Source organism: Selaginella moellendorffii, unplaced genomic scaffold, assembly GCF_000143415.4.
Source record: "Selaginella moellendorffii unplaced genomic scaffold, v1.0 SELMOscaffold_57, whole genome shotgun sequence".
Taxonomy (NCBI): Eukaryota; Viridiplantae; Streptophyta; class Lycopodiopsida; order Selaginellales; family Selaginellaceae; genus Selaginella; species Selaginella moellendorffii.
Genome location: NW_003314318.1, coordinates 475,676 through 499,002, shown reverse-complemented (window position 1 = coordinate 499,002; position 23,327 = coordinate 475,676). Strand labels below are relative to the sequence as shown.

The 23,327-nt window shown below is 40.7% G+C and overlaps 3 protein-coding genes across 4 annotated transcripts; 2 read left to right on the top strand and 1 right to left on the bottom strand.

The window, feature by feature from the left end:
• The first annotated feature begins 56 nt into the window (after positions 1–56).
• Positions 57–1,732, top strand: LOC112351107. Of its 2 annotated transcripts, none has more exons than XM_024688402.1 (9): positions 57–268; positions 384–471; positions 546–631; positions 688–766; positions 817–876; positions 936–1,057; positions 1,114–1,185; positions 1,252–1,388; positions 1,466–1,732. In XM_024688402.1, the coding sequence occupies exons 1-8, from the start codon at positions 60–62 to the stop codon at positions 1,352–1,354; spliced, it is 819 nt and encodes a 272-aa protein (XP_024544170.1). In that variant the 5' UTR covers positions 57–59; the 3' UTR covers positions 1,355–1,388; positions 1,466–1,732. The 2 variants fall into 2 exon arrangements, with proteins under 2 accessions (XP_024544170.1, XP_024544169.1); XM_024688401.1 differs by having other exon boundaries at positions 57–325.
• LOC9654482 (vacuolar-processing enzyme beta-isozyme) lies at positions 1,494–4,160 on the top strand. The gene is made up of 9 exons (XM_024688396.1): positions 1,494–2,046; positions 2,151–2,315; positions 2,393–2,549; positions 2,606–2,691; positions 2,749–2,948; positions 3,007–3,055; positions 3,123–3,371; positions 3,504–3,710; positions 3,793–4,160. The coding sequence occupies exons 1-9, from the start codon at positions 1,855–1,857 to the stop codon at positions 3,982–3,984; spliced, it is 1,497 nt and encodes a 498-aa protein (XP_024544164.1). The 5' UTR covers positions 1,494–1,854; the 3' UTR covers positions 3,985–4,160.
• Positions 4,015–6,694, bottom strand: LOC9654481 (patatin-like protein 6). The gene is made up of 2 exons (XM_024688395.1): positions 4,532–6,694; positions 4,015–4,432 (listed from the first exon to the last, which is right to left on the bottom strand). Exons 1-2 carry the CDS (start codon positions 5,798–5,800, stop codon positions 4,175–4,177), a joined length of 1,527 nt encoding a protein of 508 aa, XP_024544163.1. The 5' UTR covers positions 5,801–6,694; the 3' UTR covers positions 4,015–4,174.
• Positions 6,695–23,327: the final 16,633 nt, after the last annotated feature.

The window sequence follows — 23,327 nt, the reverse complement described above, 5'->3', positions numbered from 1 at the left end:
CCTTTTGCAAATTAAAACTTACCGCCATAATTTAAATTTTAGGGTCCAGGGTTTTAGCTATGGCTTCTTGTTGCTGGCTCTCGCCGCCGAGGCTATGGCGGCCGCTGCCAGTCCAGGCGAAAAAATGCCAGTGGCGACGGCGCAGGATCGGCGCTCGCATTTGCGCTGTTGGGGCTGATTTGAGCGACATCGATGCCACGGACGAGGGCGATCAGGGAGGAGGATTCAAGGAGGGCGGCGCGAGGGCAAAGAGGCTGGAGAAAGTAAGGTATGAGAAGCAAGCTCGCAAGGAGAAGGAAGCCTCCACATACCCCGAATGGGCAAGGTTTGCTCATTCCTTCGTGTTTGTGCTGACAAATGCTATGTATTTCCTTTGCTGCCAGGATTTTTGAAGATCAAGCTCGCAATGACGATGAAGTTCGGGAGATTCTAGGTGACAGCCTTGGCAATCCAGAGGAGATGGAAAAACGGGTGAGCACTTTTCCACGGAAAGAATTCATTCACTCTTTTGTCTTGTTTTATCCTCTTTTCTCTTTTCTTTATAGTTGAGGGACAGGGTACTCCGGAAAGGAAATGACCTCTTTACTCCGAAGACTGGTACTGCTATACCTCTGGAAGTACAGTTCCGAGAGTACGTTTCCATAGTTCTTTCTCGCTCATTTTTGTTTACTGTAATTGTCAACACAGCTTCGATCCAGCGGGAGCATTTATTTGGTTCGAGCTGTGTGGTGCGCCAACAGAAAAGGACTTGGACATCATCGGAGGCGTAAGTTCACTTTAAGATAATTAAAGTGTGATTCTTAAGTGGCAATCCAGGTCTTTAGATCATGGTACATTCTTGGCAAGCTGGGAGCTTTCAACACCCTTAACATGCAAGTAAGAGCAATGATACAAAAAAGTTTGTTCACTGTGTGTTTTTTGGCGATTTTTCTCAGCTGACGAAGTTGCCAGTAGAAGCACCACCCAAGTACTCCCCGGAACTAGCCAAGCAATCCTTGCCAGCTTACTTCCACAACATTGGCGATATAGAGTACCAAGACACTATCGGAAGAGTCTGGTAAATCTCGGAAGTTTCTATTACGATCTAAAAAATCTTTCTTTCCAACAAAACAGGGTCGATCTGGGAACTTCCGACCCGCTTGCGTGGGATGTGATCATAAATTCCTTGTCTGCTGTAAGCTCCGAGTAAGTCTCACTAGATTTATGCCTCTCGATAAGAAAAAACCTTTTTTTTTTCCTATCATTGCGTAGCCATGTCGGCATGAAGCTGCTCGTGTTTGGCGGTAACAAATTTGGCGACTGGGAGGACGGAATGAAAAATCCCGACGATGGCTACAAAGTCTACAAGATCTAAAGCCACTGACGACATGATATCCTTTCAATGAGAGGTAAGCATTGGTTGCTTCTCCTGGTTTCCTTCCCTTGTAGAAAGTGATTGGAGTGACTGACCAGACCGACTTTGTAGGGACCCGGGAATCGAACCGATTGTTTTACGTCAAGCGGCGTGGCTGGCTATGGTGGTGCCACGTAAGCCCTATTTGCATGGGACACGTGGGTGCCGCTGGAAGTGACACGTAACATTTGGCGAAAATGGAAAGCCTTGGCGATGGCGCTGGCGCTTTGCGCAGAAGGACGAGGAATCCAGATCTTTCTATTCTCTCACTCTTCTTTTTCTTTGTTTAGGGCCCGGGAGTGGCAATATTTTATCGTCTTGCATTGCATGGCTCCTCAATAAGCGCGCGTTGGCACCATGCGTGTCAAGATCACAGCGATCGATTGTTTCCGCGCGTAATCGCATCCACATCTCCTCCTCCTAGCTTACTAGGTCTAGATTTCGAGAGCGCTCGGGCGGGAATGGGGCGATTTCGTCTGGAATGCGTCCTCTGGTTGCTGATTCTTACGCAGCAGGCCTGCGCTGCGAGAAAATTCGAGTGGAAGAGGGATTCGAGTGCAAGCGACGAGTTCTTGGAGGATCAATCCCCCCGTGGCACGCGATGGGCTGTTCTAATCGCTGGCTCAGCTGGATATTGGAATTACAGACACCAGGTAACTTAGCGATCAAAGAAATCTTGGCTCTAGTATTATTAGAACTTTCTTTTCTTGTTCTTCTCGAGGATCTAGCTCTAATGTTTTGGAAAAAAAAATTCCAGGCGGATGTTTGCCATGCGTATCAACTCTTGAGGAGGGGAGGTATGAGAGAAGAGAATATAGTGGTGTTTATGTATGACGACATCGCGAATAACTTTGCGAATCCCCGGCCTGGAGTCATGATAAATCACCCCAATGGAGACAACGTTTATGAGGGTGTTCCAAATGTGAGAACAATCTCTTTCATTCTAATAGACAACTTCCAGAACACTAAAAGGCCTGTTCTTTATTTTTTCCACTACAGGACTACACTGGAGATCAAGTCACAGTGAACAATTTTCTGGCAGTCCTTCGCGGGGATAAAGAAGCTCTTCAAGGCGGCAGTGGAAAAGTTGTGGAAAGTGGTCCAAATGATCATATCTTTGTGTTCTACTCGGATCATGGGGGTCCTGGCGTACTTGGTAAGGCACAGCTTCATTCTTTTCTTCTTTCGGTATACTTGAAACATGCTACGCAGGTATGCCGGTCACTCCGTATTTATATGCTGTTGATTTGGTCACAACTCTCAAAGATATGCACGACAATAATAAGTACAAGGAAATGGTATGCTTGGCTTTATGTTGGAACGGGGAAGTTCTGACGACGTGTTTGTGATCACAGGTGCTTTACATTGAAGCTTGTGAGAGTGGCAGCATCTTTGAGGGATTACTTCCAAAAAACTTAAACATCTTCGTGACGACGGCATCCAACGCTGTTGAAAGCAGCTGGGGAACCTACTGTCCAGGAATGGAGCCTTCTCCACCGCCAGAGTATGATACTTGCATCGGAGATCTTTACAGTGTGGCCTGGATGGAGGACAGGTACCTGAGACCAGAAAGAAATGGTTATGGAATTGAATTGGCTTCAATCTTTTTGCAGTGAAGTACACAATCTCGACCATGAAAGGCTGAAGGATCAGTACAACACTGTAAGCGAAAAAAACAAATTTGCTTGCTCGATCGATGCTATTCTTATCATTGTGCATAACTTTGCAGGTAAAAGCGAGAACCTCTGACGCGAATACTTATAGAATGGGATCCCATGTTATGAAGTATGGAGACACGAACATGGACAAGGAAAGGTTATCCTTGTATCTCGGGTTTGACCCGGCCAACGCCAATTTGACTTCCTACAGTGCAAAAGCTGTAGAATTGCTGCCCGTCGGGCTCAAGCTTTTTCTCCAAGACAAACCGGCTTCAAGCATTGGCCAGCGTGATGCCGACTTGCTACATTTCTGGCAGAAGGTATTGTCTCATAAAGCTTTGTAGCTCCAATTTTTCACGGTTCTCTAGATTGCGTCAGTACACTGGTGTTTTCTTTTATCTTTTCGACTTTTCTGACTTTGTCTCTCTCTCTTTTTCTGCTTTGCTTTGCAGTACAAAAACTCCAAGGAAAATTCACTAGAGAAGTCCAAGGCATTGCAAGAGTTCCTGGACGTGATAGGAAGGCGTACGCAGATTGACAGGAGCGTGGAACTTGTGGGAAGCGTTCTGTTGGGCTCAGAATCTGCCTCCCAAATCCTCAACTCCGTGAGACCCGAGGGACATCCACTTGTCGATAATTGGGATTGTCTCAAGGAAATGGTGAGTGCCTCCACACTTTGGTTTCCATCAAAGCAAACCTTCCTAACGGAACGAGCTGACGGCTCTCTCTTTTTTTTAACAGGTTCGAGTCTTCGAGGCCAAGTGTGGACCTCTCGGACAGTATGGGATGAAGCACATGAGAGCGTTTGCGAATCTTTGCAATGCGGGTGTCGATCCCGAGAGGATGAAATCAGCAGCAGGAGCTACGTGTGGTGGTATCTCTTACGTAGACGGCCATGATACGGGCTGCGACGCAAGCCATTCAAGTTTCTAAGCACGCAAGCCATTCAATCTTCTAGGCAAGTAAGCGATCAAAGTTTTGCATTTAACAGAAGACTAGATAGAAAGATAGATCATCTTCTATGTAGCTACGTTGATAGCATAACTTCTCCTTCCACTTGTAAAAACCTTATCTACAGGGAATTCATGAAGAACTTTGAATAACTGAAACACTTTCCGATCGATCAGTGAGGCTTTGGCTTCTTGAGCAAAACTGTGGGTGAAGATCGCAGAGCTCGCGCTCGCTGCTCTTGGATGAGCTGCTCTGCAAACCAATCCAGCCGCTCGGCATTGGTTTGCTGCAAAGCTCTCATCCCTCCAAATCCCATATGCTCCATCGCCTTTTGCTCGAGAAGCTCATCCGCCACGGAAGCCAATCTTTTGATATTACTATCGCTCGGATCGTCGGATTCGGCTGGATACCCCGAGGCCGGCATCACAGTCTGCGAGGAGATAGAAAACAAAAAAGATAGAAGTTTAGCGATGATTGCTCGTGCCCAGAAGGAAAACAAAGAAAAAACCCGGCTTTTGGAGCTACTTACTTGGAGACGAAGGTAGTTTTCTCGACCAGCCGAGGACGCGTACGCCATGGCTAGCATTTGATCCACCATGTCCGACACGTTGTCCAAAACTATCTCCGCCGCCGGCCTGGCCCATTGGCACGGCCCCCAGTCGGCCACTCCCTTGTCGTACCGCCGCTCAAACACACCGCTGCCCAGTGACAGTAGCAGCACGTCGCCGGCGTCACGTACCGCGGGAAACTCCTCGCCGTTGTGGAGGACGTGCGTCATGGCCGCCGCTGCCGGGTTGTTCATTACCATGCCGGCGTCCACCGCGGTACAGCGCGTCGTGCCGTCGACCGACGCCACGGCCGCCGGAGGGAAGAGACCCGGCGTCGCGGATGCCGCGCGGCACACGTCAGAGAGCCGGAAGTCCCATGCCGCGGACTCGAGCGCTCCCGCGCGGGAGAAGAGGAAGGGAGCTGACGTGGCCAGGTCGTAGCACGGGACTAGTACGGGCTTGAGCGTGTCGCGCAGTGTACGGTCGCCCAACATGTCGCGCAGCACGGCATCGAGGCCGTCGGTGGAGAACTTGGGACCCGTGCAGCCGGCGGTACCGCGCGGTGTCGCCCCAGGGACGGTGCTCGTCGCCGCCGCCGCCGCCGGGTTCTTCTTCCTCCTGGAGAAGAGCTTCCGGAGGAATCCCCTCTTGGGAGCCGGATGCGACGGCGCCTTGAGCTCCTCGATCCGGCGCTTGAAAATGGATCTCCCCTTGTGCGCGATGATGCTCCAGGCCTCCTCGGCGGAGAAGAGCGGGCGATTGGAATCGCTGCCCCCTTTGCCGGTGAAGAGCATCGTCCCAATCATCCCGCCCACATTGGATCCCGCCACGATGTCGAAGAAATCCACGATTCGCGCCGAGGAATCGCCCGTCTTGAGCTGCAGGAGGCGCTCCAGATGCGCGAGGAGCTTGGCGGGGATGATCCCGCGCATCCCCCCGCCATCGATGCTAAGCACACAGACCTTGCCGCGCTGGTGCTGCTGGAGGTGGTGGTGATTCTTCTTGGTGGCGCTGCCGATGGAGTGGTGCTCCTGGTCGAGCCAGCCATTGATGATGCGAGGAATGTAGATGGTGGCGCCGCCATTCTCAAAGTACTCGGTGATGAGTGCCTCCTGCCATCCATTCTCGAGCTTCTTCACGGGGCTGCCACCGCTTGGGTGGTGGTGATTCTTGTCGATCATGCCATTCTTCGCAAGAACAATCTGGTGGTACTGCTCATGATGCGTAGCCATGGTCGCCGCCATCGCCATATCTTCGAAGAGTCCCAAAGAGATGGAGGGAAGATCTATATCTAGCAGAGGGGAGCTAAACTATCCATTCGATGGTGGAAGCCTTCAAATGAGAACTTTGGAGCGACCCATCGATCGATCAGAGGATTTGCGGGATTTGGACCAACCGATGGATCGATACGATCCTTGCGCAGCAGATCGGATGCTCGGACAAGCAAAACGGGAACTAGGCTAAAAGCCAGACAGGGGAAACAAAGAGAGAGAATGAGAAAAACGCGAAAACGCTCTGCATTCTGCGTTCTGCTCCCTCCTGCGCCTGCGCCTGCACCTGCATCTGCTCCTGCGTCTGCTTTCTGCTGCGGGCGGTGAACATCACAAACTGCTCAAGATTTGTCGCGCTGCTTGCTCCGCTTTCCTTGTCAATCCCGACTCGCTCTCACTCTCGCGCCCGGTTTTTATTATTCCCACGATGCGGGCTTGCGCATTACATGCCACCTCTCGCAAGCATCCAAAACCCCAAAAACAAAACCCTCCAAGGGACAAGAACAACCAACAGGAAAGCCACGAAATTTCGCTCGCAATATCAAATGCCAATCACTGTCTGCTGGTGATCTGCTGCTCCACCCCGCAAGAACAACGCAAGGGCTTCTTCGTTCTTGCCTTCGCAGGATCGATGGTTCTTGGAGAGAGAGAGAGAGAGAGATCGACCGCAAAAGCCCCAACAAAGCAACACACCCACACACTTTCCTTGCTACTGCGATTCTGCGAACCAAATAATGCCGATGATTCGCTCAGTCTCTCTCGGGATCTCTTTTTCCAAGCGCACACACAAGGAACAGCCAACGAAACAATCTATCGCTCGCAACAAATCAATCCATCGCTCTTCTTAAATGCCTCCCAGTCTAAACCATGCCCCCTGAATATGCCCATTCCGGGCATATTCCCGCGCGAATACAGCATAAATGCCCATGGTGGTGAAAATACATGTGAGAGCGTTTAACTCCGCGCGTAATGAGCGCCAGCCAGCTATCCATTATTTTTACAAATTACACCTGATTCTTCCTCCAAGTTTCATGGCAGTAATTTTTACCTCTCGTAAAAATCTCGCACTTGGCACTGACAGTGACAGTGATCCGAAATGTCTTGGGTGTTTGGGAGGGAATGAAAACGGCATCTGGAGATTCCTTTGAGTTGACCAACATATATCGATCAAAATCAGCTTGTCAACACCTCTCACATGATCCGCAAAGACCCATCAAGTAAACAAACAAGAGGAGAAGCGGGGATGAAAACAAAAGAGTTTAGCAGCTCGCAATTGATGGATCGGTCGAGACTTTTCCAGAGTAAACACGCCGGAGTTTGTTTTTGTGGAGAAAGTGTAGTGGAAGCATCAAACACGCCGACACTTGCTCCCTCCAATTCATCCTCTTATAAACAAAAAAATCCAAAACTCTGGCAGGAATATCGTGTAAGTGCCCGAGCTTAAGTTGCATTTGGCTTTGTGTCATCTCTAAGGTTGAGATTATGCTTCAACCAAATGGAGAAGTTTCGCCATCGTTTTGCCCTTTGTGTGGGTCAGCCTGTGCTCGTAAGAGTTCGTGTCATGATTGCCACAAGAACGTATTCTCAATGCCTGGGATCGATCTTTTTATAAGCTTTTGAAGTTTTTGCTTCTAGTGGGCTGCTCTTAACATCGGCCCAAGTTTCCAGACTCCACTCAGAGAAAAGCCTGGAGATTAGTTGAGTGAAATTTACATCACAAAGAAAACTGCTTTCCTGCTGCTTCTGCTGCTGCTGATGCATGCGTTGCGTGCCAAAAAGCAATCAGATCGCCCTCACGAGCACCGAGAGGTTTTGCAGTTTGCTGCTGATGCAAGAACACTCATTTGAAAAATAGAGAGCTACAAAAGCAAAACAAACCGAAAACAAGAATAAAATATGGCTTTCCCTGGCAAACAATTCTGAAGAAAAAGACCAAACCGAATGGCATAAAAACACATGCCCAGACAAGTTCTCCTCTTGGTCCAAAATGAAAGTTAATTTCTCTCTTTCTCAAAGAAGAATGTAAAAAACAACACATACATAGTCCCACCAACTTCTCTCACAACTTTTTCCAAGTTCGTGAATCATGCAACATGCGCTCCCATTGCTTGCCTCGTTGCTTCTCACATTTCCTCCTTTCGGTGCAGATTGAAGGGTATGGGGCCACCGCCCAAAGAGCTGCTTCTGTTTCTTCCCGGGCCACCACTTTTGTTTCTCTCCATCACCCTCTGCAACTTCCGATGTACCAGAAAAGTTCTTTTTCTGATTTCCAAGATCCGATCCTGTTGCATCTCGTGGCAGAAAAGGTGGTGGGTATCTTGGCTCCGTAGTTGTCGTCGCCACCCCCTCGTGCAACGAGATCAGTCTCCAGACAGGCTCACCTGAACAAATTCTGATCATGAATGACGAACTTATACACACATCTGCACGTTACCTTAAAAGTTGACATTCAACACTATTAGGCTCCTTCGAAGTCAACAAAGCATCAAAAATTTTCATTCTGTGAAAGATGCACCTTGACTCTTGACTTTTATCAACCATCCAAGAGTATCTTTCTCAAACCAGGAAATGGAACCAGTCTCACTCATTAATATTCTAAGGTGTAAGAAACTTTGAAAGAGTAGAATGAGTAGTAATAGTTTAAGTAGTAATCTGTTGTGGATTGAGATAGATGAACCATGACTACTGCTAAGAAATTAGAAGAATAATTCTGAAAGAATTTAATTTTAGAGTTGAGCATATTTCACAGGTTTTCTAGTGTTGTCTTCAATTTCTTAGCAGTCAATAAATAATTATTACATCTTAATTAATCAACTAAGATATGACTGGTTTATATAAAAACTATAAAATAAAAGAAAATTGATTAGCAAACAACTTACACTATTTAAACTATCACATTTAATTCTAATTCTAATTTTCAAGTAGCAATTATGGTTCATCTATCTCAATCAATAACTTCTAAAATGTGCCATTCAACTATTTATCAAGCTATCACTAGTAATTCTAAGAATGAAAAAATGAATTTCATACAAAGTATATATATATATATATAGACAAAAAAATTGTTATTAAAAAATATAATATTATTTTAAGTAAAAAGGATTAGCATAAATTAGAGTTCACTTATATCAATTAATAACTACTATTAACTAGAATCTACTATGACTACATTATTATTCTAGCTATGAAAACAACTTCAGCTGTATATTATTGTAAAATATGGTTTCTAAAATAAAAATAAAAAATTCAAAGTTCTCAAAATTTTATATATTAAAACTACTAAAATAAATTAAATTATGTCTTCAATTAGAACTAATACACACATACACAGATATATATATATATATATATATATATATATATATATATATAGACACACACACACACACATACTACTAATAGTTTTAGTTTTAATTTTGAATTGTGAGGTCCAAGTGTACGGCTATAATGCTGTATATTAATATTAGCATATTGGGATTTTGGTACCCGTCATATTGGTTTCAATCCAGACATATATAAATTAACATTTTTGGACTAATTGATATGCACATTTTCTATATTCCTTTTCTATATGCCATACACTCATATTGGTGGAAGTGAGGGGCACCTTTAATTATCTCTGAGGAGTGCTTAAATTTAGGATTTTGGTTTAGATTTAGCTTTTGCATTGTCTAGATCTAATTTTTTCCATTTCCTTTCTTTTGTTCTTTTCTTTCAAAATTTTGGTTTAGATCTAACTTTTGCATTGTCTAAATCTCCCTTTCTTTCTAACCTTTTTTTCATTTCTTTTCTTTTGCTTTTTCCTTTTCATTCATCTTCATGGTAGAGCAACAATCTCCTCCTCCTTTGACTTTGGAGTAGCAATTGGTGGAATTGCTTCATGCTATGCGATTGCAATTGAACAACCAAACTCAATTGATAGTAGCATTCACAACATATGGTATAGCTCCTCTTGCTCTTAGTGCCAATCTTTATGTTCGGCTGAAGTTCTTTTGTGGGAATCCTAGGGGTAATGTGTACTATGGTTTGATCACTTCACGGTGATTGCCACATATCATTCTTGGGATGATACTAGAGAAAGAGGAAAAAAGTAAGCTCAAAAGTTCAAGCTTATGAAAACAAAATTGAAAGGTTCAAGGCTAAGACTATATTCCTAACCTTGACATGAGCAGTAGCAACTATAAAAGTAGGACTTAGAATATTTTTAGACTGATCCCTAATACAAAATATAATACATCATCATTCTGCCTATCTCTTTGGCTCTTCACGGCAATGTCTTACTTACCCACCACCTTTAAGGGAACAAAGGTGTGGGACTAGCACCTTCATGCTCGTGTTCACAATCTCAACTTAGATTAGCACAAGCAGGTAAGTGCACTCTTCCCGTAGTGTAGTTTTAGATTTAGGGACTAGTTTAGATTTGAAACCTTCTAAGAAGATTTCATGTGGACATTTTCCTCCCAATTTAGAAAATCTAAAAGTTTCAAGTTTCATGATAATTTCAACTTCATCATTGTGATCTTGTTCTTCCAGATTATCCAATTGCTGATACTTGTATTGTTGGTTCTTCAAAAGTTTGTGATTTGTCAATTTCCACCTCAACATTCTGTGCTGCTAGTGGTCTTGGCTTTGGAGCCTGATTGTTTACTCCTTAGTTATTCTCACAATTTACATTTTGGTAAGGTTGTCGAGGTCAATTATTTTGCCAGTCTTACGACATGTTGGTCTGCCATGCAGACATTGAAGGGAGCAGCAAACTACAAGACAACAGCATCTTTGCAGTTCTCGAATGTGAAAGAAAATTTGTGAGGGATTTTCAAATTCCTTCTCGCAACATTGGAGTTCCAATGAATGGTGATATAAGTGAGCAAGAACATCACCTTCATCTATGAAGACTTGAACAATGGAGTCCAGGTCAGCTTGGGAGCGTACGTTTACATCAAGTTCTATAGGGAACTCTCACAGGTTTTCAATGCACTAGAGAGTAAGAAGATAATTATAACAACACTTTTTCCATGCATAGAGGCTTTGAATGAAAGGGCATTAGTGCTTGTCTCTCAAGCCCAAGTGAAAATAGTGAAGGAGAAGGTCAACCTTGGCAAAGGAAGTGAGGCACAAGAAACAGAGGAAGAGGATCAAGACAACCATGAGGAAGCAAAGGAAAAGCAAGTGGAATTTAAGGATGAAGAAGATGAAGCCAAGAAGGAAACTCCAAAAGAACAAAAGGTTGAGGACCGTGCAAACACGCAGGAGGAACCACCCCATGATGGGGAAAAACTGATGGATCATGCGCAGGAGATCCTAGCGTTAGAGAAAAATCAAGAGGAAGGGATTACTGATGACAAGCTCCCGGAGACTCTAGTTTGCAATCTTGAGTCTGCGACACAAGACTGCAACCTTAAGCCTGAAACAGTTGTGATAACCACAATGGCCAAAGACAATGAGAAGGGTCTAGACGAGGATGGAGTAGAGAGACACCTCCACAATTGTCCTCCATGCCGCTACACTCCAGAGAAATGAGGATGGGAGGAGCTCAAGCACGGCAACCACAGCAACCAGAAGCTTCTGCACAACTTCTTGCAGCAGTACCACAACTCCAAACTAGCAGTGTACACTTGTGAAGGCATCAAGAGCTTCTATGAGAAGACATTCGTCAAGCCAACGGAGCAATGCCTTTTCAAACTTGAGGACGGTTTCAAGCAGTTGAACACTGCGATCAAGAGCATTGCAGCCATGGAATTCTGACTCCAAAATCTTGTAAGGAATCCTTTGACCTTGCGCAGCAGTTTCAGCAGGAAAATGCAAGGCTCAACAAGGAGCTGCTTGCAGTAAAAGAAAGAATCCATGCGCTCAAAGAAGCAGCCTAGACTTACAAAGAGGAAGAAGAAGAGGAGGAACCACATGAGGGAATGGCTACCCAAGATGTAGCGATGGAGCAGTGACTGTGGGATGCAGTATGAAACAGTCGTGGGAGAGTGGAGAAAGAAAAAGGCAAGCTCGAAAGTTTAAGCTTAGGAAAACAAACTTGAGAGGTTCAAAGTTAGGATTGTATTCCTAACCTTGACATGAGCAGTAGCAACTATAGTGTTCCCTCATGTGGTTCTTCCTCCTCTTCTTCCTCTTCGTAAGTTTGGGCTGCTTCTTCGAGTGCATGGATTCTTTCTTTTGCTGCAAGCAGCTCCTTGTTGAGCCTTGCATTTTCCTACTGAAACTGTTGCACAAGGTCGAAGGATTCTTTACAAGATTTTGGAGTCAGAATTCCATGGTTGCAAATGCTCTTGATCGCAGCATTCAGCTGCTTGAAACTGTCCTCAAGTTTGGAAAGGCACTGCTCCATCGGCTTGACGAATGTCTTCTCATAAAAGCTCTCGATACCTTCATGAGTGTACACCACTAGCTTGGAGTCATGGTACTACTGCAGGAAGTTGTGCAGAAGCTTCTGGTTGCTATGGTTGCTGCACTCGAGCTCTCCCATCCTCGTTTCTTTGAAGTGTAGTGGTGTGGAGGACGATTGTGGAGGTGTTGCTTTGCTCCATCCTGCATTACACGGTTCTCCATCTCCTCAGCTTCTTTGATTGGTGGGAACTCTTGACTTGCCTCGTCGAAACCCTTCTCGTTGTCTTTGGCTGTTGCGGTTATCACAACTGTTTCGGGCTCAAGGTTGTAGTCATGTGTTGCAGACTCAAGACTACAAACTGGAGTCTCCGGGAGCTTGTCATTAGTAATCCCTTCCTCTTGATTTTTCTCTGGTGCTAAGATTTCCTATGCGTGATCCATCAATTTTTCCCCGTCATAGGGTGGTTCCTCCTGTGTGTTCTTGCAGTCCTCAACCTCCTGTTCCTTTGGAGTTTCCTTCTTGGCTTCGTCTTCTTCATCCTCAACTTCCACTTACTTTTCCTTTGCTTCCTCGTGGTTGTCCTACTCCTCTTCCTTTGTTTCTTGTGCCTCACTTCCTTTGCCAAGGTCAACTTTCTCCTTCACTGTTTTCACTTGGGCTTGAGGGACAAGCACCAACAAAGCCTCTACATATGGAAAAAGTGTCATTGTAATTTTCTTCTTACTCTCCAACGCATTGAAAACTTGTGAGAGTTCCCTATGGAACTTGATGTAAACATACGCTCCCAAGTCAACTTGGACTCTATTTTTCAAGTCCGATGAAGGCGATGTTCTTGCTCACTAATGTCATCGTTCGTCAGAACTCCAATATTGCGAGAAGGAATTTGAAAATCCCTCACAAATTTTCTTTCACATTCAAGAACTATAGAGATGCTGCTGTCTTGTTTAGTAGTTGAAGAGCTTTGGCAAAGTCTTCTTCTTCAAATGTGAGTTTCCCACACGCAAAATTGATAATTTTCCTCGATATTCTTTCATCCCAATCTTTAAGGTTTGTCTTGACTATTTTCTTGAGTATGCTTTTGAGTGATTTGTTTGTTGATTCTGCTTGTCCATTACTTTGTGGGTAATATGGTGTTGATTTCTTATGGTTGATGATAAATTCTTTGATGAGAATATTGATGGTCTCGTTCAAAAAATGTGTTCCTCGATTTGTAACAATTTCTTGCGGTAATCCATATCTTGTTATAATTGTTTTGTAGAGAAACTTGGCTGTATTTTTCACTGTGGCTTTCTTTAGTGGTAGAGCTTCTGCCCATTTTGTCATATAGTCGGTAACAACTAAAATGTATTGATTTCCTTTGCTACTTTTTGCTATAGGTTCAATGAAATCAAGTCCTCAATGCTGGAAGGGTTCCAATGCTATTGTTAGATTGAGTTCCTAAGTTTGTTTCTTCAGTGGAAACTTCGTTCTTTGACATATATCACATTTTTGACAATGCTGAGTGGCATCTTTCCAGAGTGTTGGCCACCATAATATAACTTGTAACACTTTCCTGGCCATAATTTCTTCAGCAATATGACCTCTTGATCATTTTGGTTTGCTCTATCCTGTGAGCTCTTCATATCAATATCTTACTTACCCACCGCTTTCAAGGGAACAAAGGTGTGGGACTAGCACCTTCATGCTCATGTTCACAATCTCGACTTGGATTGGCACAAGCAAGTAAGTGCACTCTTCTCGTAGTGTAGTTTTAGATTTAAGAACTAGTTTAGATTTAAAACCTTCTAGGAAAATCTTGTGTGGACGTTTTCCTCCCAGTTTAGAAAATCCAGAAGTTTTTAAATGCTCATCGTTTGCATGAGTTTCCCACGTGTCTCCAAAGGACAGTGTAGCAGTGGTATAATGGTTTAAGCACAGCCACTCGTGGGGATTAGAGTGTTCTCCCGGACATTTTCAAACGCATATTTGGACATACCAACAATTGTGATGATGCCTTCTAACAATTGCATCATCTTCGTCAAGGGCCATCTAAGTTAGTGATGCAATTTGGCATTCATTTCCAAAGTCTTTTGATTCATATGGAGCCAAATATATCGAAGCAAATCGTTATGCCAAGTGAAGAGCATCATCAAGGGTGGCTAGAGCAATTACATGCACAAGTTCGACAACATATTGATAAATATTATGAAATGTCGCCTCTTCCACTTTTTGTTGCATATCCTTCAACTCCACTTTCTATGGGCGTGTTCCAATGGAGGTTGATGCTGCTACTGCTTTAGTCCAAGGACTAAAGCAAGGACATGGTTGTGGCCGTGATGTTTGCTACTGGATGTGTGATGAAGTTGGTCACATTTATTGGTGTTTTTAATGTTTTCCGGATTGGCCTGGGTGGAGACCTTGGCATTAACAATGTCCTGATGGTGCTGTTGTAGTGGAAGGTTTGGATATCGAGATGCATCCAGGAAACGAGGAGTCATATGAATAATAAAGGGACCTTGCGCAAATAAGTCAGTGACCCTTCCATTTTTCTTTTGGGAGTATCATCAAGGGGTTTACTCGGCATTAGTTCATCCAATGTTTACTTTCCAAACTCGTTCTTATAACAATAGGTCTTCTATTATTCTCTCCATGTTTGTTGATACAAGTTTGAGTTTATCTTCTATTGCTCTACCTGTTGCCATACATTGCTATCTACACTTACATCGTGTGGTAGAATTGGTTTTCATTCTTTATAGCAACTGCCGTACATATGCATGTTCATGGGATGAGGCAGATCTAGATATGCGTGTGGGTGATCTCAAGTTTGGGTTGCAATCATTGCAACTGGTGCTGAGTCAAGCTTTTGACCTCATCCTTGGTATAGATTGGTTGCAACGCAATCATGCCAAATATGATTTTGAGGCTTCTCCCCCTTATCTCATACTTCCTTATATTTCATCCATTCCTCTCACTTTTGTACCTCTTTGTTCCTTTGCTTTTACTTTTGTTTCCATTACTTTTGTTTCCCCACTACTTCCTCCTATGTTTCTGTTTTGTTCCGCTCTTCCCTTTTTTGATCCCTTCGACAGTCTTTGTGTTGCAGCAGTTGATTGGCTTATGAAAGAGTATGCCGATCTCTTTGAATTTGATCTATCATTTGAGCCCAAAATTGCCATATATCATCCAATTCCAACTAGGGATGCTCATCCAATCAAAGTTTTTGTTCATCGTCAATCACCCAAAAAGATCAAGATTTTACATGCAAACATTAAGGAGATGTTAGAAAAGGGTGTTATTTGAAAATCACAAAGTCCTTAGGCATATGAACCTCATCTTGTGACAAAGCCTGATGGGAGTATTCATTTCTGCATCAATTATTGTTTGTTAAATGCAATGACGATCCCGGATGTGTACCCTCTTCCTCACACTATTGATCTTTTGGATTGTCTGAGGAGAAGTCATTAGTTCACCAAGTTAGATCTTGCTTCTGAGTACTAGCAGGTACCGATGACCAAAAAAGATATTCCTAAGATTGCTTTTTGTACACTATTTGATTTGTACAAGTTTTTGGTGATTCCATTTAGTTTGAACAATGCTCTAGCAACTTTCCAACAAATGATAGATAAGGTTCTTTGTGATATGCTGGAGGTGACTATTGACTTCATTAATAATGTCTTGATTCACTCGAAGGGGACATAGGAAGAATATGTTCGTGATGTTTGTAAAGTGTTGGATCGGCTATGAGACATTGGTTTAAAGTTGAAGTGGTCGAAGTGTGTGTTTGGGTCTAAAGACATAACTTATCTTAGGTACTGTATTTCTCGTGAGGGTTTGCAAGTTAATATTGACAAATTTGTGGTTATTCTAAAGTTTTCTACTCCAAAGTGTATGAATGATGTGCAACGCTTCCTAGGCAAGGTGCAGTATCTTAGTCATTTTGTGGATCATCTTTCTGATTGCACTGCATTGTTGCAAGCATTTCTGAAGTCATCAATATCATTTTTTATTTGATCTCCAAATTGTGAGCAGGCATTCATGAATCTCAAAGAGTTATTGACAACTCTTCTGGTTTTAGCATATCCTAACTACACTCGAACTTTCATTTTGCACATGAATGCTTTTGATATTGGTTTTGGAGGTGTGTTGATGCAAGAAAGCCTGCTCAGCACCATCCCATTATGTATATAAGCCATATATTACAACTAGTGGAAGTGAACTACTCCAGTACAAAGAAGTGTTTAGCAGTAGTCTGGGGTTTTGAGAAACTTCATACATATTTATATGGTTCTCAGACATTACTAGAAGGTGATTATGCTGCCATTACTTAGTTGGTCATATTACTCAGTAGGCTTTGAAGCTTCAGATATATGATTTTGATGTTGTTTATCACTTGGGGAGTTCTATAACTGATGCTGATGCCCTTTCTCAAGCTCTTCTTCCTTATTTACTCTCTTCTCATATTTTTAACAAGCTTATTGTTCTAGCATCTGTGGATTTTCTAAATGAGGATTCTATGCCGTTGATGGTTATTGTACTTGATGTTTAGTGTTCACAAGATGTAGAGCAAAATCTACCTTCTCTTGATAAGGTTTGCAAGACTCAAAACATTGAGCTATGGATTCAAAGATTTCGAGATGGGTTTGAGAATTTTGCATCACTTTTTGATAACTTGCCATTCTGGCATTTACATTCTTAATATCACCTTGAAGACAACCTTTTTTATTTTGTGGGGACAGATTCTGATAATCATTTACGACTGGTGGTGCCTTCCTTCTTTATTCCACAGTTTCTCCATGCCTACCATGATTCTCTTGTTCTAGGCAGACAAATGGGACATCGTTATATGACCAAAAAGCTGTGCAAATCTTTCTATTAGCCAAAGATGCAATGTAATGTTATTCAGTATATGCATAGCTATGTTTGGTGTCAAGCTCGTAATACTCCCCCTCATGTCACGGAAGGATGGTTGGAGTCAATTGCAGTTTCCCATCTATTTGAGTTGGTGGCATTTGATCTTATGGGACATTTTCCACGATCGACTGTTGGCAATAAATATGTTATTATTACATCTGATTATTTGACTCATTAGGTGGAAGTTGGTGCTCTTGCTAGCACCTCTGCAACTATTGTTAAATACTTCCTCCTCAATCAAGTGGTGTTCTTGCATTCTTGTCCAGAGCGGATTCTTTCAGATAATGGTCGCATTTATGGTTGAGACATTTCATGTTTTGATATCTTGGTTGGGGATATGCCACACTTTCACGAGTGCTTATCATCCATAGTTAAATGGTTTGGACATTCAAAGGAATAATCGCGAAGTATGTGAACTTTCAATATTCAGATTGGGATAGTTATTTGCCCTTTCTTCGGTATGCATATGTCATAGGGGTGTAGAGTTTTTTTAGTGCTTCACTATATAAACTTCTATATGGTCATGATCTAATATTACCAATAGGGTTTACCTTCGCAATTGCCATGAGCTACCGATGCTAAGTCATGGGATTAGTATTTGAAAAATATTCTTCCCACTGTCCAAGTAGAGTATACTGAACACTTAGGCTGCATACAAGTGGGACAACAATGGCACTACAACTTCCGTTATCATCCATCTGTAAAGTACAAAATGGATGACTTAGTGTTAGTCCGTTTTCCCCATCTTATAGTACATGGTTTATTAAAAGGGCTCTTTGCTCAATGGAAAGGACTATATCAAGTATTGCAACAAGTTGGACCACAAGTTTATGAGGTTCGGAATGACGTCCAGCAGGTCGATCCTCCAGAAATTATGCATGTATAGCAGTTGAAATGCTTCGTACAAAGAGATCAGGAACAACTAATGCCATCTATAAATTTGCCAATGCCTCCTCTTGACATTCCTCCAGCTCCTGGCCCATCTACAAGAGAACCTTGATAGTCGTCCATTATTTCGAGAGGAGGGGATGATGTGAGGTTCGTACAGTTACAATGTTATATACTAATATTAGCTTAGTTGGATTTTGGTAGCTATTGAATTGGTTTCATTTGCTCTAATATATAAGCTAGGGTTTTTGGGCTAATTGATATGCATATTTTTTGTATTCCCTTTCCATATTCTACTCACAAAATATAATTTTAATTCACCTATATCATTATTAAAATTATAATCAAACTATTGTATATATTTATTTTTTAATTTTAATATTATTTTCTTTAAACAATTATGGTTCATATTTCTTAATCAACAATTATGGTGAAAAATATTTCAACAGAGGATAAATTACTATATTTTTATATCAGAAGTTTTAGTAACACATACCAGAAGTTTAGTTAATAAAAACTATACTATTATAAAACTAATAAGAGCTCCAAAATATCATTAAAGTAAAGGTTCATAAATTTTGGAGTTTATACACATCTTACTTTAAAGGTTTTCAGCTATTATTAGTATTTCTAAATATATATTTAGAATTATTAGTAATATATTATTGAGATGGGTTATAACATATTATAATAATGAAAAAATAATAAAATTATATCTATCAATTTCATTTAAACACTTATCATATAAATTTATTTTAGTACAGATATTTTAGAAAAAACATTATTACTAGTAAATACCATTATTAACTAGTAGCTACTAATAAAAAATGTAAATGTTTATGTAAGAATATATAAAAAATTAACATTACAATAAAAGATAGCTTAATTTTCAATTATGAATCTCAAAATCTTAATTATTAGGTATTAGAATTGTGGATGTGGTTAATTTTAAAAAACTATAGGTTGAACATGTTCATGATACTCACAATGAGATAATAATTACTTTAAGTCATAATTAAATATAAATATCATAAAAAATAATCAATTTTATAAATGTTTCCTTCTTTTTCTAGGATAGCATTGCTAAGATTTAGAACTAATGAGTAGATAACACTAGCTAGAAGATGAACATTGTTTATACTATATGATTAATGATATACATTTGTAATGTATATGATTATGGGATGAAATTTAAATACATTGTCACCTGTGGATTTTTAAAACCTTTGGGGGATATATAAAAGTTTTGTCATTAAGCAATTGCTTCTTTTCAATTGGTTTAAGGAAAAAGAGATAAAAATCTACTATAATACTATATACATGTATAAAATATGACCTCTTTTATTCTATTATCTTCTTATCTTTTTTTATTATATTTCATCCCTTTAGTTTTATTTCTGTTTCTATCACTTTTATTTCCCATTACTTTCTACTGTGTTTCTTTCTTGTTTTTATATTACCTTTCTAGATCCCTTAGATAATCTTTGTGTTATGATGGTTGATTGGATCAAGCAAAAGTATATTGATCTTTTTTACTTTAACCTATCATCTAGGGCCAAGATTACAATGTATTATTCTGTTTCAATTGGGGATATTTATCTGATCAAAGTTTATGTTTAATATTAATTACTAAAAGAGATAAAAAATTTACAAGCAAGAGATATTGAAGAAAAATGTTATTTAAAAGTCTTAGAGTTTTTAGGCATATGAATTTCATCTTGTAATAAAACTTCATGGTAATATTTAATTCTACATTGACTATTGTCCATTAAATTATATGATGATCTTGAATATATACTCTATTCCTCATATTATTGGTATTTTAAATTATTTGGCGTGAAGTTATTAATTCACTAAATTGAATGTTAGTTCTAAATATTAGCAAACGTAAATTGCTAAAGAAAATGTTCCCAAAGCTAAATTTAGTTTATATGTGTTTTCTATGATGCCATTTAAGTTAATAAATTTTTCACTAAATGATGGAAATATATTAAAGGTGACAATTGAGTTCATCAATAATGTTTTAATACACTTAAAAGGATGTAGGAGGAGTATATTCATGATATATGCAAAGTATTAAATTCACTACAGGATGTTGGTTTAAAGTTGAAATTATCAAAATGCATATTTGTATTTAATGACATAATTTATTTTGGGTACCACATTTATGGCAAAGGTTTACAAGTTGATTTTGGTTGCTATAAAGTTCTATAGTCCAAAGTGTGATGTATAATGTTTCCCAAGTAAGTTACAATATTTTGGTTATTTTATTAATCATTTTTTATTGTTAAAGTTGTCAATAATATCTTTCTTTTGGTCTAAGGATTGTGAGAGGGCACTTCTAAATCTCAAAAAAGTGTTAATAAATTTTTAAGTTCTGGCATATCTTAATTACACTTGATTTTTCATTTTACGTATAAATGCTTTTAATATTGGTATTAAAGACGTGTTAACACAAAAGAGTACAAATGTGCTTGGTCAATATTATCCCATCACATATATTGATTGTATATTATAACCAATAGAGATGAACTACTCTATGATAAAAAAGAATTATTTAGCAATAGTTTAGTATTTTAAAATTTTTTATATATACTTGCATGGTTTTTAGATATTGCTAAAGAGTGACTATGCTGTTATCACTTCATTATAGATGTGGAAAACTTAGTTAGTTGTAGTATTTAGTATGCTATAAAGCTTTAAATATATAACTTCAAAGTTGTTGATCGCTCTAAGAGTTCTATAATTGATGTTGAAACTTTTTCTCAAGTTTTTCTCCTTTTTTTGCTCTTTTTTCATATTCCTAACAAACTAGTTGTTCCAACATCAATAGATCTTCTAAATAATGATTTTGTGTTGTTGAAAGTTGGTGTTATTCACAAAATATGAAGCTTAATTTACCTTCTCTTGATAAGATTTATAAGGCTCAAAAAGTTGTATCATTGATTTTAAGGCTTTATGATGGATTTAAGAATTTTGCATCACTTATTAATAATTTACCATTTTAGTATTTATATTTTCAATATCACTTTGATTACAACATTTTCTTACTTTATGGGGGCTGATCCTAATGAATATCATTTGTAGTTGGTAGTGCTTACAATTTTTATTGTTATAGTTTCTCCATGTTTACCGTAACTATTTTATTTTAATTGAGTATATAAGACATTATTGTATGACTAAAAAGTTACATAAGTCTTTTTATTGGCCAAAGATATAATGTGATGTTATTTAGTATATATATAACTACATTTTTTGCTAAGCTTATAATACTCTCCTTTATGTTTTGAAAGAATAGTTGAAGTCAATTATCATTTCCCATTTACTTAAGTTGGTGGCATTTTATTTGATAAAGCTTTTTCCATAGTCAACTATTAACAATGGGTACATCATTATTGCTTTTAACTATTTGATTCATTGGGTGGAAGTTGGTGTTCTTACTAATGTATTTGCAATTATTGTTGAATACTTCTTCCTTAATCAAGTAGTGTTTTAACATTTTTTTCTAAAGTGGATTCTCTTAAATAATGGTTTTGTATTTATGGCTAAAGCATTTCATGTATTGACATCTCAATTAGGGATGCTTATCATCCATAAATAAATAGTTTAGTAAATCATTTTATTTGGACCTTCAAAGGGATAATCATGAAGTACATACTTTCAATATTTGGATTGGGATAGTAATTTGTCATCTCTTCAATATGGACGTATAAATGTTTATTATTGTTTCACCATATAAACTCTTATATAGTTATGATTTGATATTGCTAATAAAGTTGAGTTTATTTTTGCAATTGCCAAAAGTTGTTGATACTGTGAGGGCCAAGTGTATGGCTACGATGCCGTATACTAATATTAGCGTAGTGGGATTTTGGTAGCTGTCGGATTGGTTTCAATCCGGACCACTCACTCCTGTATATAAGCTAGGGTTTTTGGGCTAATTGATATGCACATTTTTGTATTCCCTTTTCATATTCCATGCACTCATATTGGTGGAGTTGAGGGGCACCTTTGATTGTCCCTGGGGAGTGCTTGGATTTGGGATTTCGGTTTAGATCTAGCTTTTGCATTGTCTAGATTTAGCTTTTTCCATTTCCTTTCTTTTGTTCTTTCCTTTCAGGATTTTGGTTTAGATCTAGTTTTTTGCATTGTCTAGATCTACCATTTCTTTCCAGCTTTTTGTCATTTCTCTTCTTTTGCTCTTTCTTTTCCATTCATCTTCATGGCCGATCCGCAATTTCCTCCTTTGACTCTAGAGCAGCAGTTGATTCAATTGCTTGATGCTATGCGCTTGCAATTGAACAACCAAACTTAGTTGATGGCGGCGTTCACGGCACATGGTACAACTCCTCCTGCTCTTGGTGCCAATCCTCGCGTTCGGCCGGAGTTCTTTCGTGGGAGTCCTGGGGATGATGTGTACCATTGGTTCGATCACTTCACGGTGATTACCACATATCATTCTTGGGATGATGCTCGACGTTTGCGTGAGTTCCCCACATGTCTCCAAGGGACGGCATTGCAGTGGTACAATGGATTGAGCGCCGCCACTCGTGGCGATTTGAGTGTTCTTTCGGACGTCTTCAAACGCGCCTTCGGACATGCCGATGATTGTGATGATGCCTTCCAACAATTGCATCATCTTCGCCAAGGGCCATCTAAGTCGGTGATGCAATTTGGCGTTCGTTTCCGAAGTCTTTTGCTTCGTGCGGAGCCAAATATGTCGGAGCGGATCAAGCTAGGAATGTTGTGGCCAGCACTTCGTCAAGATCTTGTCGGACTTGTGCATGCACTTGCTCCTGCCACTCTTGACGATGCTCTTCGCTTGGCACAACGTTATGAGACGTCGCCTCTTCCACTTCTTGCTACACGTCCTTCAGCCCCACTTCCTATGAGTGATGGTCCTGTTCCCATGGAAGTTGATGCTGCTGCTACTCGAGTCCAAGGACAAGGGCGAGGACGTGGTCGTGGCCGTGATGTTCGTTGCTGGGCGTGTGATGAAGTTGGTCATACTTATCGGCATTGTCGGCGCTTTCCGGATTGGCGACCTCCATTTCCTGGGTGGAGACCTTGGCGTCAGCAACGTCCCATTGGTGTTGCTGCGGTGGAAGGTTTGGATACCGAGGTGCATTCGGGAAACGAGGAGTCGCGCGAGTAATGGAGGGACCTTGCGCGAATAAGTTAGTGACCCCTCCATCTTTCTTTCGGGAGTATCATCAAGGGGTTCACTCGGCACCGGTTCATCCAGTGTTTACTTTCCAAGCTCGTTTTTATAACAAGAGGTCTCCTATTCTTCTCTCCGTGTTGGTTGATACAGGTTCGAGTTTATCTTCTATTGCTCGACCTGTTGCCACATGTTGTCGTCTACACTTGCGTCGTGCGGCGGATCCAGTT